Source organism: Physeter macrocephalus, chromosome 20 (assembly GCF_002837175.3).
Source record: "Physeter macrocephalus isolate SW-GA chromosome 20, ASM283717v5, whole genome shotgun sequence".
In the NCBI taxonomy this organism is placed as follows: domain Eukaryota; kingdom Metazoa; phylum Chordata; class Mammalia; order Artiodactyla; family Physeteridae; genus Physeter; species Physeter macrocephalus.
Window position 1 is genome coordinate 98,929,289 of NC_041233.1, and position 13,369 is coordinate 98,942,657.

General features: G+C 48.6%; 1 protein-coding gene across 1 annotated transcript in view; it reads left to right on the forward strand.

Moving 5' to 3' along the window:
- Positions 1 to 12,848, forward strand: part of PRAG1 (PEAK1 related, kinase-activating pseudokinase 1) — a gene marked incomplete at its 5' end in the record, with an annotated part of 49,193 nt that extends 36,345 nt beyond the window's left edge. Inside the window, 3 exons of the mRNA XM_055081231.1 lie at positions 6,658 to 7,062; positions 7,244 to 10,354; positions 11,371 to 12,848. Of these exons, the coding sequence (XP_054937206.1) occupies positions 6,658 to 7,062; positions 7,244 to 8,005 (1,167 nt within the window). The remainder of the gene's footprint in view (positions 1 to 6,657; positions 7,063 to 7,243; positions 10,355 to 11,370) is intronic.
- Positions 12,849 to 13,369: the final 521 nt, after the last annotated feature.

Here is a 13,369-nt window from a genome sequence, read left to right on the forward strand (position 1 = left end):
GCCGCTGAGCCTGGGCGTCCGGAGCCTGTGCTCCGCAACGGGAGAGACCACGACAGTGAGAGGCCCACGTACCGCAAAAAAAAAAAAAAAAAGATATAGTTCTTAAAATAGAGCCAGAAGGAGAGTTAGACCCAAGCATCATCTTGAACAATAACAGTAATATATTGATAGAGCAGTCAGTATACAACTAGACTCTTGGATGGGTGTGTTAACTACAAGACCTCAAATCCTCACAGGGTAGGTAAGTGCTACAGGTGGGGAATCTGAGGCTCAAAATGATCAAGCAATCTGCCCACAGCTGGCAGGTGGCTAAGATGGATTTGAAGTCTTCTTTGTCTTGTCTCAAAGCCTATGCTACCACCCTGTCAGTTAAGAAAAATGAAGTTCAGGGAAGTTAAGTGACTAGTCCAAAGTAACGCGGCTCTTTAATCGTTGGCCCTGGATCAGGGCTATTGCTAGCATGCCCCATTGCTCTTTTGGGGCACAGCTCTGAGTAAACTGGTGGAACTATCTGTATCCATCTGGCCCCTCTGGTGGCCCCTTTTCTCATCTTCTTTTGGTGTCCCTTGAGTACCTGGTGGTCTGTGGTCCTTCTATAAATGCAGGCTTTTGTGAGGAGTGAGAAGGGAACCCTGAACTCTTTTCTGCCATCACCTGCCCTAAGACATTCTTTTATTTCTAATTAGAAAAAATGCAAACAGTGAACTAACATGAAACGGTCTTGGCGGCGTAGCTTCCTTCTTACCAGTAAGTTTTTTTTAATACTATGATTATTAGCCAAGGAAAATTGCAGTGAATTTTACTGTGAGATTTTTCTTTTAAAAAATTGGTGACATCACCATAAAACATAGATTGGGAACCCCTGATTTATTTGTTCAGGGGGCTCTGTATAATTACTCGCTGCCTTCTTGCAAAAAAACTAGGCAGGAAGGTAGCTATTAGGAGGATCCAGTTCATTGTCAGAAATCAAGGCCCCAAAAGACTAGATAGATTTTTGAATTTCATTGCCTCTTTATATCTGAACTCAGCAGCTACTCTCTTGTTGAGCTACCCTTCCTGGTCACCCCCCACCCCCGCCCCCCCGCCAACCACAATTAAAAGAAAAAGAAACAACCCCAGCGTTTCCCTTCCTATTAGGAGGGTGCTGTATCTAGTAAAGGAAGAGTGAGTAGACCCTCCAGAGAGCTGGACGTGGTCAGCCTGGTCATCGCTGGTGGCCCAGAGCCAGGGGTCTGTATCCATGCAATGAAAGGGATGTAAATTTGAGCTCCTTGAAAGTCAAGGGGATGGAGGTGCCTTTAGGAAGTTCTTTGCTTCTGCCAACCTAGTGGACCTGAGAAAGGGATCTGTGAATAATGTCTCTGCTTCCACCCTGAACATTTCCTGTGTTCAAGTGCATGTGTTACGCTCCCCCGTCTCCTTGGGCTGGACCTGGGCGGCTCCTTCACTGTCAAGAGACAGCTGACTTCTCCATTTTGAGGAGGAAAGAGCCTGGTGGGACAGGCTTAATCCCTCTTGCCCATGGGGTAGAAAGTGATGTGGCCCAGGGGGCCCCCCCTGGTGCAAGATCTGCCGCTGGATCAGAACCTCCGGGCAAAGGGGTTTGGTTTTTATATCCGTGTTGGTGCTGTGCAGTTTGGGTTCTAGGACCTCCTGTAACAATGTAGAATTAGCCAGTTCTCCGAAGTAACAGTGCAGAAAATTCAGCATTTCCAGAGGATGTTAAAAGGCAGCATCGTTCACTGCATTCGAAATCTAAACCATAAGGAAGCCAGCGATAGACCTTGGTCCTCTTAAGGAAGAGAGTCCCTGGGGGGTCCTCTTTGATTTTGCTGGAGCCTTGGCAGCTCAGGGACTATCTCTGTAATGTGTGAAAAGGAAATCTGGAGAAGAGCTTCCAGTATTCAGAGTCTGGGGAACAACAATATCAATTTGCAAATGTGGCTGGCCTGGGGGAGAGGGGAGCGGGGGGCGCGGAGCATCCTTCCACACTGCTGTTCCACTTCATTAGTGCTGGTCCTAGATGGAATACAGTCATCTGAATCGGCTGAATCCCCAGGAGTGGGGAGCGGGGCTCCCTCCCGCACCGCCTGGCTGTGGCTGAGCTCATTTCATCCGTGCCTGGGAAGCAGGAGCTTCGGTTGCAGGCTCGCACCTGCTCGGGCTGACGCCGGTCCCTCCGTTTGTGGGCTTGGCACCCTGTAGCAGCGACGACGTGAAGCCAGTTCGTGTGGCCCAGCTCCCCGAGTATGAGGAGGGAAAAAAAGCCTTAGTTGTGTGTGCTTTCGAAGCTGTTTCATGCCTCAGTCAGCCAGAACTCCGGTAATTAGGGACCTGTGCTAAGCGGGCTGGGCCTTTTTTATTTAACAGACGTGACTTAGCCCAGATTTTCAACCACAAATCAGGCCGTGGCACCAAAGTTTACAGTGAGACTTGGCTCAGTGAAACGTTTGAAATTTGAGCTGAACCAAAGGTCTGTGTGAAGGTCTTGAGCCAGAACTCAAGCACAGACTCCCTGAAAATGAACTTGGGGGGCGGTGAGGGGAGATGGGGTGGAAAAGAAGCCGTCCCCTCCCTCCACCCCCTCCTCTCCCCTCACCCCTAATTTGACACTGTAGAAAGATCTTGGCGGCCCCGCCCAGGGCTGCCCCTCTGGATAACACGCACTCTGTCTTTTGTTCGAGGCAGTGAGGAAGCTGTAGGTCTTGCCAGAGGGACCAGCTCACTGATTCTGAAATGCATCCAGGCCACTTGTCATTTACTCTGCTCTTTCATTTACATCTCTGTGCCAAGTGCCTGGAGGTCCCGAGGAGAGTGTTTTCCGGGCCCAGGCCTTTGATACCCTGGAGAGAGGGGATCCTTGCAAACACAGCCCAGGCCCCGGCAGCTGCACCCTCTGGGTTTGTACAGCCAGCCGGCTCTGGAGCGCCCAGCACCACCTCACGGCTGCAGCCGGACCCGCGAGGGCAGTCACCATAGCAACCTCTCCCAGTGGGTGCTCGCCTGGGCATTGTGTTGAAAGCCACACCTGTGTTGTGTCCTTTAATGCTCCCAGTGGCCCTGTGAAGAGGGACACGGCCCCTGAGATACAGAGGAGAAACACACTTGGAGATAAATACCATTGCTCTTCAGTAGTCGTGGATTCTGCCTTTGTGAATTCTATGCTGAACCTTACTTGTAACCCCACATCAATACTTGGAGGGCTTTGGGGTTCATTACTGAACGGGCACAAAGTGGGCGGGGGCAGAAATCCGGGTCATCCGACTTGCAAATCTTCAGCCGAGGTGGCACAAGGGGACCCTCCGCCTTCTTGTTTCAGCTCTCATACTGTACACAGGTGTACTTTTTGTGTCTATTTAGTGCCTCATCGTCACACTTTTGTGCTTTTCGTTGGTGATTTCGCTCTTTAAAATGGCCACGCTGAGCGCTGAAGTCCTGTCTCATGTTCCTAAGGTCAGGAAGGCTGTGATGCACCTTTGAGAGGGTGTTAGATCAGCTTAGTTCAGGCAGGAATTACACTGCTGTTGGCCGGGAGTCAGTGTTAGTGCATCAGCAGTATCTATGAATAAGGCGTCTTTAAACAGAAACACACACACAATATACAACAAGGTTACGTATTGATCAGTTGGTGAACATCTTGTGACCAGAGGCTTGCAAGAACTTCACATTGTATTTCGCCAGGAGCAGTGGTTCAGCATTCATGCATTCAGTGTTTGTGGCTACTTAATAGAACATAACGACCACAAATAACAAGAATCAAGGGAAAGTTGCCAAGGTTTGCAGAGTTTATATTTAAACTAAGGTCCTTTTCACTCCAAAGCCCATACTTTTCACCTCCAGAACACTTCTTAGCTGTATAATCTGGGGCAAATAATTTAACCTCTTGAAGTCTCAGTTTCCTCCTCTGTAGTAGCATCTACCTCATTGAGTTGTTCAATGAGATTTAATGAGACACTACGTGAAAAAATGCTTTGTAGGCATGGTGCAAGAGTTTGGTAGGTATATATTGTAGTTGAGAAGCCCTCACTGGAGGGGATGACATCAGTATCCATGGATGGCACAGCAGATGGGTCCATACATAGGGGTTGGTATTTATATGCAAGACTATTTTTTGAGGACCCCTCCCAAATTTCCTTTAGTGTAATAGTGTTCCAGAAGACTGCCATTTAAAAACTGAATACAGGGCTTCCCCGGTGGCGCAGTGGTTAAGAATCCGCCTGCCAGTGCAGGGGACACGGGTTCGATCCCTGGCCCGGGAAGATCCCACATGCCGCGGAGCAACTAAGCCCGTGCGCCACAACTACTGAGCCTGCACTCTGGAGCCTGTGCTCTGCAACAAGAGAGGCCACAACAATGAGAGGCCTGTGCACCGCAACGAAGAGTAGCCCCTGCTTGCCTCAACTAGAGAGAGCCCATGTGCAGCAGTGGGGACCCAACACAGCCAAAAATAAAAACTGAATATAGCTGGGTGTGCTCGGATAAGAAAGAGCCTACAGCAGTGCCTTTTAGGCATGCATTCTGAAATCACTTTTGTTAGTGTAATAGGAAGCACTGTCTGGGATAAAATGTACTTCCCTTTTATTTCTATTCTACTTCTCTAATAGAGGGATCAATAAATTAATGTGTTCTCTCCCCCCAGCCCTCCAATTATCTTTTAAAAAGTTTTCTCAGGGCTCCCTTGGTGGCGCAGTCGTTGAGAGTACGCCTGCCGATGCGGGGGACGCGGGTTCGTGCCCCGGTCTGGGAGGAGCCCACATGCCGCGGAGCGGCTGGGCCCGTGAGCCATGGCCGCTGAGCCTGCGCGTCCGGAGCCTGTGCTCCGCAACGGGAGAGGCCACAACAGTGAGAGGCCCGCGTACCGCAAAAAAAAAAAAAAAAAAAAAAAAAGTTTTCAGAAGCGGAGCTCTTTTATTCCAGGTTTTATGCTGAGCTTTGTAGAGCTGCAATATAAATAAATCTCTTTGAAAAGGTACTTGCAACAGAACTCCTAAAAACGTCACCTGTAAGCACTGTGGTGCTCCATAAACACTGCTGTACTCATTTGAGTGCAGCCATGCAGCACCCCAAAGGGTTATTTTGGGATTGTTTGCAGGATGATATTTTATAGATGGAGGCGAATTGCCTTTCTTCTCAGGATTACGCACTGATCCTTACCTTTCTACAAAGTACGGCTGGGGTTGCGTCATCTCCTTTTGAGAGGGGCACCCACAGACCATCTGCCGTCCCTTTCAGTGTAATTAGGGGGAAATTGAGGCCTGACAGGGGGCCATTGTGTCTGGCTCAAGACCCTTCAGTTGTGTGGCCACCAGGTGAGGGTTCCTGTTGCTCAGGATCCTTAGGTGGCAGTCGCTGTCGTTAGTACAAGAAGATGTAGAAGAGGTGGGAAAGACACTGGGAATTCCCCAAAGGAGCTTGCGATCATCCGTCTGTTTATTCCCACCTTTGGTTCAGAGGGTGCCTTTGGGCCCTCTGGCTTCCCTATTCTCTGGAGAGCTTTCTGTTTCCTTTCAGCTGCTCTGACTCACCCTTGGAGGAAAAGCTCGTGGCTTCCACTTAGCGGATCCACTGAAATCAGCCCCGCAGGTTGTGCCAGCTGGTAGGCATGGCATATGTACCTGGGTCTAGAAACTAGGGCAGCCTAAGAGTATTTGACCAAGTCCTAGAGGTTTAGGACCTGCATCTGCCCCCGAGATTCCCCAAGAAGGGAACATCCCAGGGGTCGAACACATCTATTATAAGGTAGCTGCCAATTCACGTGCAAGGGCTGGGGAGTGAGGCTGACTGCCTGTGTAAGCTCTTATCTGGCTTCCTGAGAATTTGTCCAGCCTACGCTGTGGGCATGGGGACATCTTCCTACCAAGGGAACGCACTCTTGCTGGGTTGTATGAAAATTTTAGGTTTAACTTGTTAAGAAATTGCCAAACTGTATTCCAAAGTGGTGGTACCGTTTTACATCCCACCAGCTATAAATGAGAGTTCCCATTTCTCCACATCCTCATAGACACCTGCTCTTACCATTTTATTATAGCCATTCTGGTGGGCCTCTCCTGGTCTCTCATTGTGGTTTTGACTTGCATTTCCCTTATGACTCTTGATGTTGAACATCTTTTCATGTGTTTATGGCCAATTACATATTTCTTTGGTGAAACGCCTGTTAATATCTTTTGCCCACTTTTTGATCGGGTAATTTATCTTATTACTGCATTGCAAGAATTTTTGGTAAATTCTGGATGGAAATCATTTTACTGGATATGTGTTTTGCAAATATTTCCTCCCACTCTATTACTTGTCTTTGCATTTTCTTAGTATCTTTTGAAGCACACGAGTTTTGAATTTCGGTAAGGTCAAGTTTGTCCATTTCTTTCTCTTATGGACCGTGCTTTTGGTGTGGTATCTGAGAAATCCTTGCTCAACCTAAGGTCTCAAAGATTCTGTCCTGTGTTTTCTTCAAAAGTGTGTATGTTTTGGCTCTCACATCTAAGTCTCTCCATTTTGACCTAGGTCTCTGGGATCCGTTTTGAGTTAAACTGTGTGTACGGTGTGAGATGTGGGTTTAAGTTCACCGTTTTGCATGTGGATATCTAAATGTCCCAACACCAGCTGCTGAACCGAATGATGGCTCTGGCTCTTTGACCTCACTGCCCCTTTCCCCCGCAGATCTGCAAAACCCCGGAGCCCAAAGCAGCCTCATACTGCAGCCCTTCCGTGCCTGTGCACTTCAACGTCCAGCAGGACTGCGGCCACTTCGTCGCCTCGGTGCCCTCCAGCATGCTCACCTCTCCCGATGCGCCCAAGGACCCCCTGTCTGCCCTGCCTTCACATCCCCCCGCCCAGGAGCAGGACTGCGTGGTGGTCATCACCCGAGAGGTACCCCACCAGACCGCCTCGGACTTTGTGCAAGGCTCAGCCACCAGCCACCAGTCTGAGCCCGAGGTTTACGAGCGGCGCGTGTGCTTCCTGCTTTTGCAGCTCTGCAACGGGCTGGAGCACCTGAAGGAGCACGGCGTCATCCACCGGGACCTGTGCCTGGAGAACCTGCTGCTGGTGCACTGCGCCCCGCAGGCCTCCCCGGACCCCTCCTCCGCCATCTCCTGGGCCCCTCCCCCCCCCCCCCCCCCCCCCCCCCCCCCCCCCCCCCCCCCCCCCCCCCCCCCCCCCCCCCCCCCCCCCCCCCCCCCCCCCCCCCCCCCCACCCCGGGACCTGTGCCTGGAGAACCTGCTGCTGGTGCACTGCGCCCCGCAGGCCTCCCCGGACCCCTCCTCCGCCATCTCCTGGGCCCCTCCCACCACCCTACCCCCCGCCCCTGCCGCTACCCCCTCCTCTGGCCCCTCTGCCGCCCTCCCAGCCGGCGTCACCCCCACCCCTCCGGCTGGCCCCGCCTGTCAGGGAGGGCCCGGCGAGAAGCACTTGCCCCGGCTCATCATCAGCAACTTCCTGAAGGCCAAGCAGAAGCCGGGCGGTACCACCAACCTGCAGCAGAAAAAGAGCCAGGCCCGCCTGGCCCCAGAGATTGTGTCTGCCTCCCAGTACCGCAAGTTCGACGAGTTCCAAACGGGCATCCTCATTTACGAGCTGCTCCACCAGCCCAACCCGTTCGAGGTGCGGGCCCAGCTGCGGGAGCAGGAGTACCGGCAGGAGGACCTGCCCGCGCTGCCCGCGCTGTCCCTCTACTCGCCGGGCCTGCAGCGGCTCGCGCACCTGCTGCTGCAGGCCGACCCCATCAAGCGCATCCGCATCGGCGAGGCCAAGCGCGTGCTGCAGTGCCTTCTGTGGGGCCCCCGGCGGGAGCTGGTGGAGCAGCCGGGCGCCTCGGAGGAGGCGCTGTGCGCCACGCTCAGCAACTGGATCGACCTGAAGCGGGCCCTGATGATGATGAAGTTCGCCGAGAAGGCGGTGGACCGCCGCCGCGGGGTGGAGCTGGAGGACTGGCTCTGCTGCCAGTATCTGGCGTCGGCGGAGCCCGGAGCTCTCTTACAATCGCTGAAGCTCCTGCAGCTTCTGTGAGGCAGTCCCCGGCCCCCGTGCTGCCCCCAGCCCCTCCCTGCCTTGCCTTGGAAACGTCTGTGTCTCCTGAGAAATGGTACAAATGACCGTTGTACTTGGATGTCTTATATATATATATATATATATATATATATATACGTAAGATATAAATACAAAAGACTGAGGATGTCACTGCCCACCCTGGTCTGGCCTCCTCTCCTCCCCTAGTCTTGAAGTTTTCACCTGCAATTGTGTACATTTCTAGCTTATTGCAAGGTCCTGAGGACAGTGTGGCCAGCAGAGTGAAGCCTGGACTCTGGTCTCACTAACCCATTATGGGATCTCTCTACCCTCGTCAAGTGGCTATTTAAAAAAAAAAAAAAAAAAAAAAAACCTCCATTTTTAATTAAAATTTTCGGGTGACTCGTGAGTAAAACTCTTTAATCCTCAAGTGCCCAAGTGCGTTAATACCTTTGGTGGGTAAAATTGTTTTTAAGCCCCTGAAGCAGTGGCTTCAGGACCACCTGAACTGTCCTCTATCTTACACTTCTCGTAAGATAGAGCAACAGGCCGCAAGGGCCCCAGGCATGCGGAGACCAGTTAATCTTACCTGCTTCTCTCCCCACCTAACAGGTCTCTTAGGAAGAATCCAGACACAGCTGGTGTGATCCCAGAATTTCAGAATTTAATCCCACTGCTTGAAATCCGTTTCCAGTTTGCTAAAGCTGGTTGTCATGTGTATCAAAAGCCTGGCTCAAAGCAGAAGCCACCCCAGATGGTTCAAATGACAGGACCTCAACAGGGGACCACTTAGAGAGTTGTGGGCAGGGTTAAGAGGAAAACAAAGGACGATGAGACAAAAGCACGGGCAGGAATGGGGAGGAGTCACTCAACCTGTTTCCCACCTGTCATCCTAGGCCAAGACCAGTGAGATGCCAGACAGCAAGGGGACCTGGGTGATACAGTCTGCAGGACTGGCCTCCCTGGGCAGGGTCGAGAAGAGTGGATGGAGGGCTAGGTGGGAAACAGCCCACTGTTACTGCTGTCCTAGATAAGGACAGGGCAAGAATAGAACTGCGGCGTTCCCACTTTCAGACCGCTAGGCCTCCTGCTGTTCTAAGCTCCTTTGGGTTTCCATTTTCAAAAACTCATTCAAAATACTTTAAAAATACTCAAAGAAAATTAGGAAGCAGCAGATCTTTCCTCCTCAAAACTAGACTCACAAGAAGTCACTAAATACTCATTTGAAGGGAAACAGCCCAAGACCCTTGTATTTCTACCTGAAGAGTAATCTTCCAACTTGTGAACTAATTTCTCAAGCCTTGTTAATAACTATGGACAATGTTTAAACAAATGCAAAGATCTTAATGAATGTCGTAGAAATCTAGGAATGTGGCTAGCAACCAGGATGGGGAAATCTCCCAGGTCACCTTCTGCATATTAATTTCACTCCATTTACAAGCCTTCCAGCCTGGGACTCCAGGTAAACACACCTACACTTCCAAGCATCTGAGGTGAAACCTGGGGCTTCGGGGCATATTTGTCATTTCAACTGTTGCTTGAGCATTGAGGGAAGAAGTGACTGGAACCAGCTTCCAACTATGTTTGTACAAGAGAAAGAGTTTTGAACATGGAAATCATAATTCTCCGTAGGACCTGTCTGTTTCAGAGGGTATTATTTTGTCAGTTGTTTCTTCCTGGGAATTTTCCAGGCAAACCCTCTGCCTTCGATTTACTGTCTTTTGCTTTCTTGTTCTTTCTCACTTCAAATAAATAAACAATGGAGAGGGAGGAAACAAATATTCTACCGGGGAATGCAGCGCTATTTGGAAATAAACGTCTCAAGAGGCACATTTTAAACCTCGGAATTAATTGCACCTTTTTTATATGCCACCCACTTCAGGAAAAAACAAAACAAAAAACCTGAGATGGTAGAAAAGGTTTTAGGAACCAAAATGAACCCAAAAATAAAGGTGGAAAGAAAAGGAACTATAGCAATAAATTCTAATTGAGAAGAATGATAGCGATCAAACATAAAACTTACTTCTGAGCTGTCCACCAGCCTAGAAAAGTAGAAAACAACCGGTTGCAGAATTCGTGTAATTTTAGGAAACTGTTCGTCCGGAGGAACAAACCTTTTCCCGGTGCTTGGTTTTGAAGGGACTTTGCCAAGGATTTCCTTGTTTGAAGACATCGAATAATGTTCCCAATAGCACATAAACAAAATAACATTTTTCGAGATAGGGCAATTTCTTCTATCCACAGTTGGTAAAATCCAAGTGTGGAGTGTTCAGGCCTCGTTTCATCAAGGTGGTTCTGCAGGGCACTGGCCACCCACTCATCCCCATGGATCCACCTCTTCCGTGAACGGTAAGTCACGTGGCTACAAATATTAGCTCTGGCAAACAGCTTCATTCACACAAAATTCAGGGGCTCGATATAACTGTTTTTTTGTTACCCCAAAATACACTGGGATGCATGGCTTTACCTCACAGAAAGTTCAAGCACCGAATGGATTAGGTCCAGAGACAAAAGTTTCTTCCACGGACTGAGGTTCAGAAATAAGCAGGGACCTTTATATGAAGACAGCCTCGTAACATCTGGCTATTTCATAGTTCTGTTATCTGTGAGTTCATCTCCTTTTTTTCTTGGCTTTAGACCCAACTACTGGTATTTAAATCTCCAGGTTTTTTTCCCTCCAGCTCTGAGTCAAGTCGCCCCCATATCCTTTCCACATTATAATTTGGGTTGTTAATGGGCCTTTCCCTTTCTCATGCCAAGATGTGGAATCGGTTCTTTCCTGTAGGCATTAGGAAGCAGGCATCTAAATTATTATATCCTTGCCAGAAGCAAGATAAGCTCTTCAGGGATAATTTATTTATCAAAACACATGGCTCAGATCTAAAAAGACAGGGCTCTGGGGAGCTGTAGTTATCAGTGTGACACGTCCTGGTTTTCAAAGGCTTGGGCCTGGAAAAAGCTCTTTTGTGATGCACACATGTACACAAAACAGTTATGAAGATTTTGAAGGGGGAAGACACACGTTACTTTAATGACTTCTCTGAAATGTGTTCTTTAAATATACAGCCAATAAAGGAAGCAGCCCTTTCCCACTCTGATGAATGTCTATAAATCTTTGAAGATCTAAGGATAAGCTCATTAAATCTCATTAAAATAGTAGATTTATAACGTAAAATCTACTTGGCATATTTAATAGAGGGTGAGGTAAATGGAAATGATGTATTAGAAACCAAAATTTAAACCAACTGCTGTCATTGCTAAAAATAAAAAGAATAAAGCATCTGGGGTAAGTTCTATGGGATCAAAGTCTTGACAAATTACTCTTTCCTTCTCTTTTCCAATGCTAATTATGTGGTTAATGACAGTCAAGGAAACCTGCTCCAGGCAAGAGATGTCTTTGGAGGACCTGTGCCCTGGAAAGGAGGTCATCTTAAGGAAAGGAGTCCAAATTAACCCGAACACAGTATCATTGATTGAGGGGGAACTGGGGATGCACCAGAACTTCCATGGTCAGTTTGGAACCTTACTGGATCCTGGGTATTCAGTCTTCTCTGATCTGCATGTTTCCTCCTGGGACTTGACTACATCCATCCCAACTTTCTGGAGTGGCGGAAGCAAAGTCAAGTTTACTTGGGGTTTTTCTGCATGCCAGCAAGCCAACTTGGTATTGGGCTATCCCAGTAGGACTTGAACATGTACACTTATCACATATTCTGAATGCTGGATTCAAATCTTTCCAGATCTTTTACCAGAAGTGATTACAGCTATTTCCTACAAAAACACTGTCCTGAACACCGGATGTGCTTAGACTACCAAAACATTTATGTATGGTATTAAGACCTAAAGGTCATTCTTCAGGCTCCTGACTTGATGCCCTATCAGGGCTAATCAGGCATGGAGACAGGTTAAGAGAACTGAGCATGGCAACTGAACTCTTCATCTAAGGATGGAAGAGAAGGCAGGAAATTCGAAGACAAGATTCAGAGACAAACCACCTGTTTTATCACTTGCCTGGATCCAGCCCTGAGGACTTCCCACAACCCCCAAAAAGGTATTCTTGTGTCTTAGTCCAGTAGGGCTGCTATAACAAAATGCCATAAATGGTGGCTTATGACAACAGAAATTTATTTCTCACAGTTCTAGAAGCTGGTAAGTCCAAGATCAAGGTGCCAGCAGATTCAGTTCTGGTAATACCACACTCCCTAGTCCACAGACGGCCATATTTTCACTGCATCGTCACATGGCAGAAAGGGCAAGGGAGTTCTCTGGGGTCTCTTTTATAAGACCACTAATGCCATTCATGAAGACCCCAACCTCATGACCTTATCACCACCCAAAGGCCCCACCACCTAATACCATCACACTGGGAATTGAGTTTCAATGTATGAATTTTGGGGGGAGAGCGGGGTACACAAACATTCAGTCCACAGCATCACTCTTGTCAAGACCTTCACTGGGATCATATGGACACTATTCTGTTCTGAAAGAGCTCCAGCCATGTGGAAACTATAGAACTCTAGACTGTGTAGATTTCAATTTCCAAGTTTATAGCGTTTCCTTTAAAAGTTAGAAAGACTTGGGACTTCCCTGGTGGCGCAGTGGTTAAGAATCCGCCTGCCAAAGCAGGGGACACGGGTTCCATCCGTGCTCTGGGAAGATCCCGCATGCCGCGCAGCAACTAAGTCCGTGTGCCACAACTACTGAGTCCACGTGCTGCATCTACTGAAGCCCGCACGCTCTAGAGCCTGTGCTCCACAGCAAGAGAAGCCCGCGCACCGCAATGAAGAGTAGCCCCTGCTCACCGCAACTAGAGAAAGCCTGCACTCAGCAATGAAGACCCAACACAGCCAAACATAATAAATAAATATAAATAAATAAATTTATTTTTAAAAATTGTGCCCTTTATTTATGTCCTTTCTTTACTGACCATTCCCATCACCATGATGATGGAAACAATTTTCGCTTTTCCTAAAGGAGTGACAGAGATCGCCTCTCCCCTACCCCTCAGTCTTACTGGCTTTATTTATTTTGAGCATGTAAAACATAACATGGCACTAAAAGCCCAAACTATTCTAAAAAAATATACTCAGAGAAGTATCAGCCCCCATCTCCTGTCGCCATCCCTCCATCGTTTCCACCCTGCCCCCACCCATCCTCACGGATTTCTTCTTTATCCTTCCTGTGTGCCATGAACCAAATGAACAGAGGCAAATATATTTCTTTTGTCTCACACAAAAGTTAGTAGACTGGAGATGCAAGAGCACTTTGCTTTTCTCTCTTAGCGGTGTGTCAAAAGAAGCTTTCTTAAAGCGAGGAGGCAACTTGATCTCTCACTTGATTCAGTGAATTGACAGGGTTTCATTG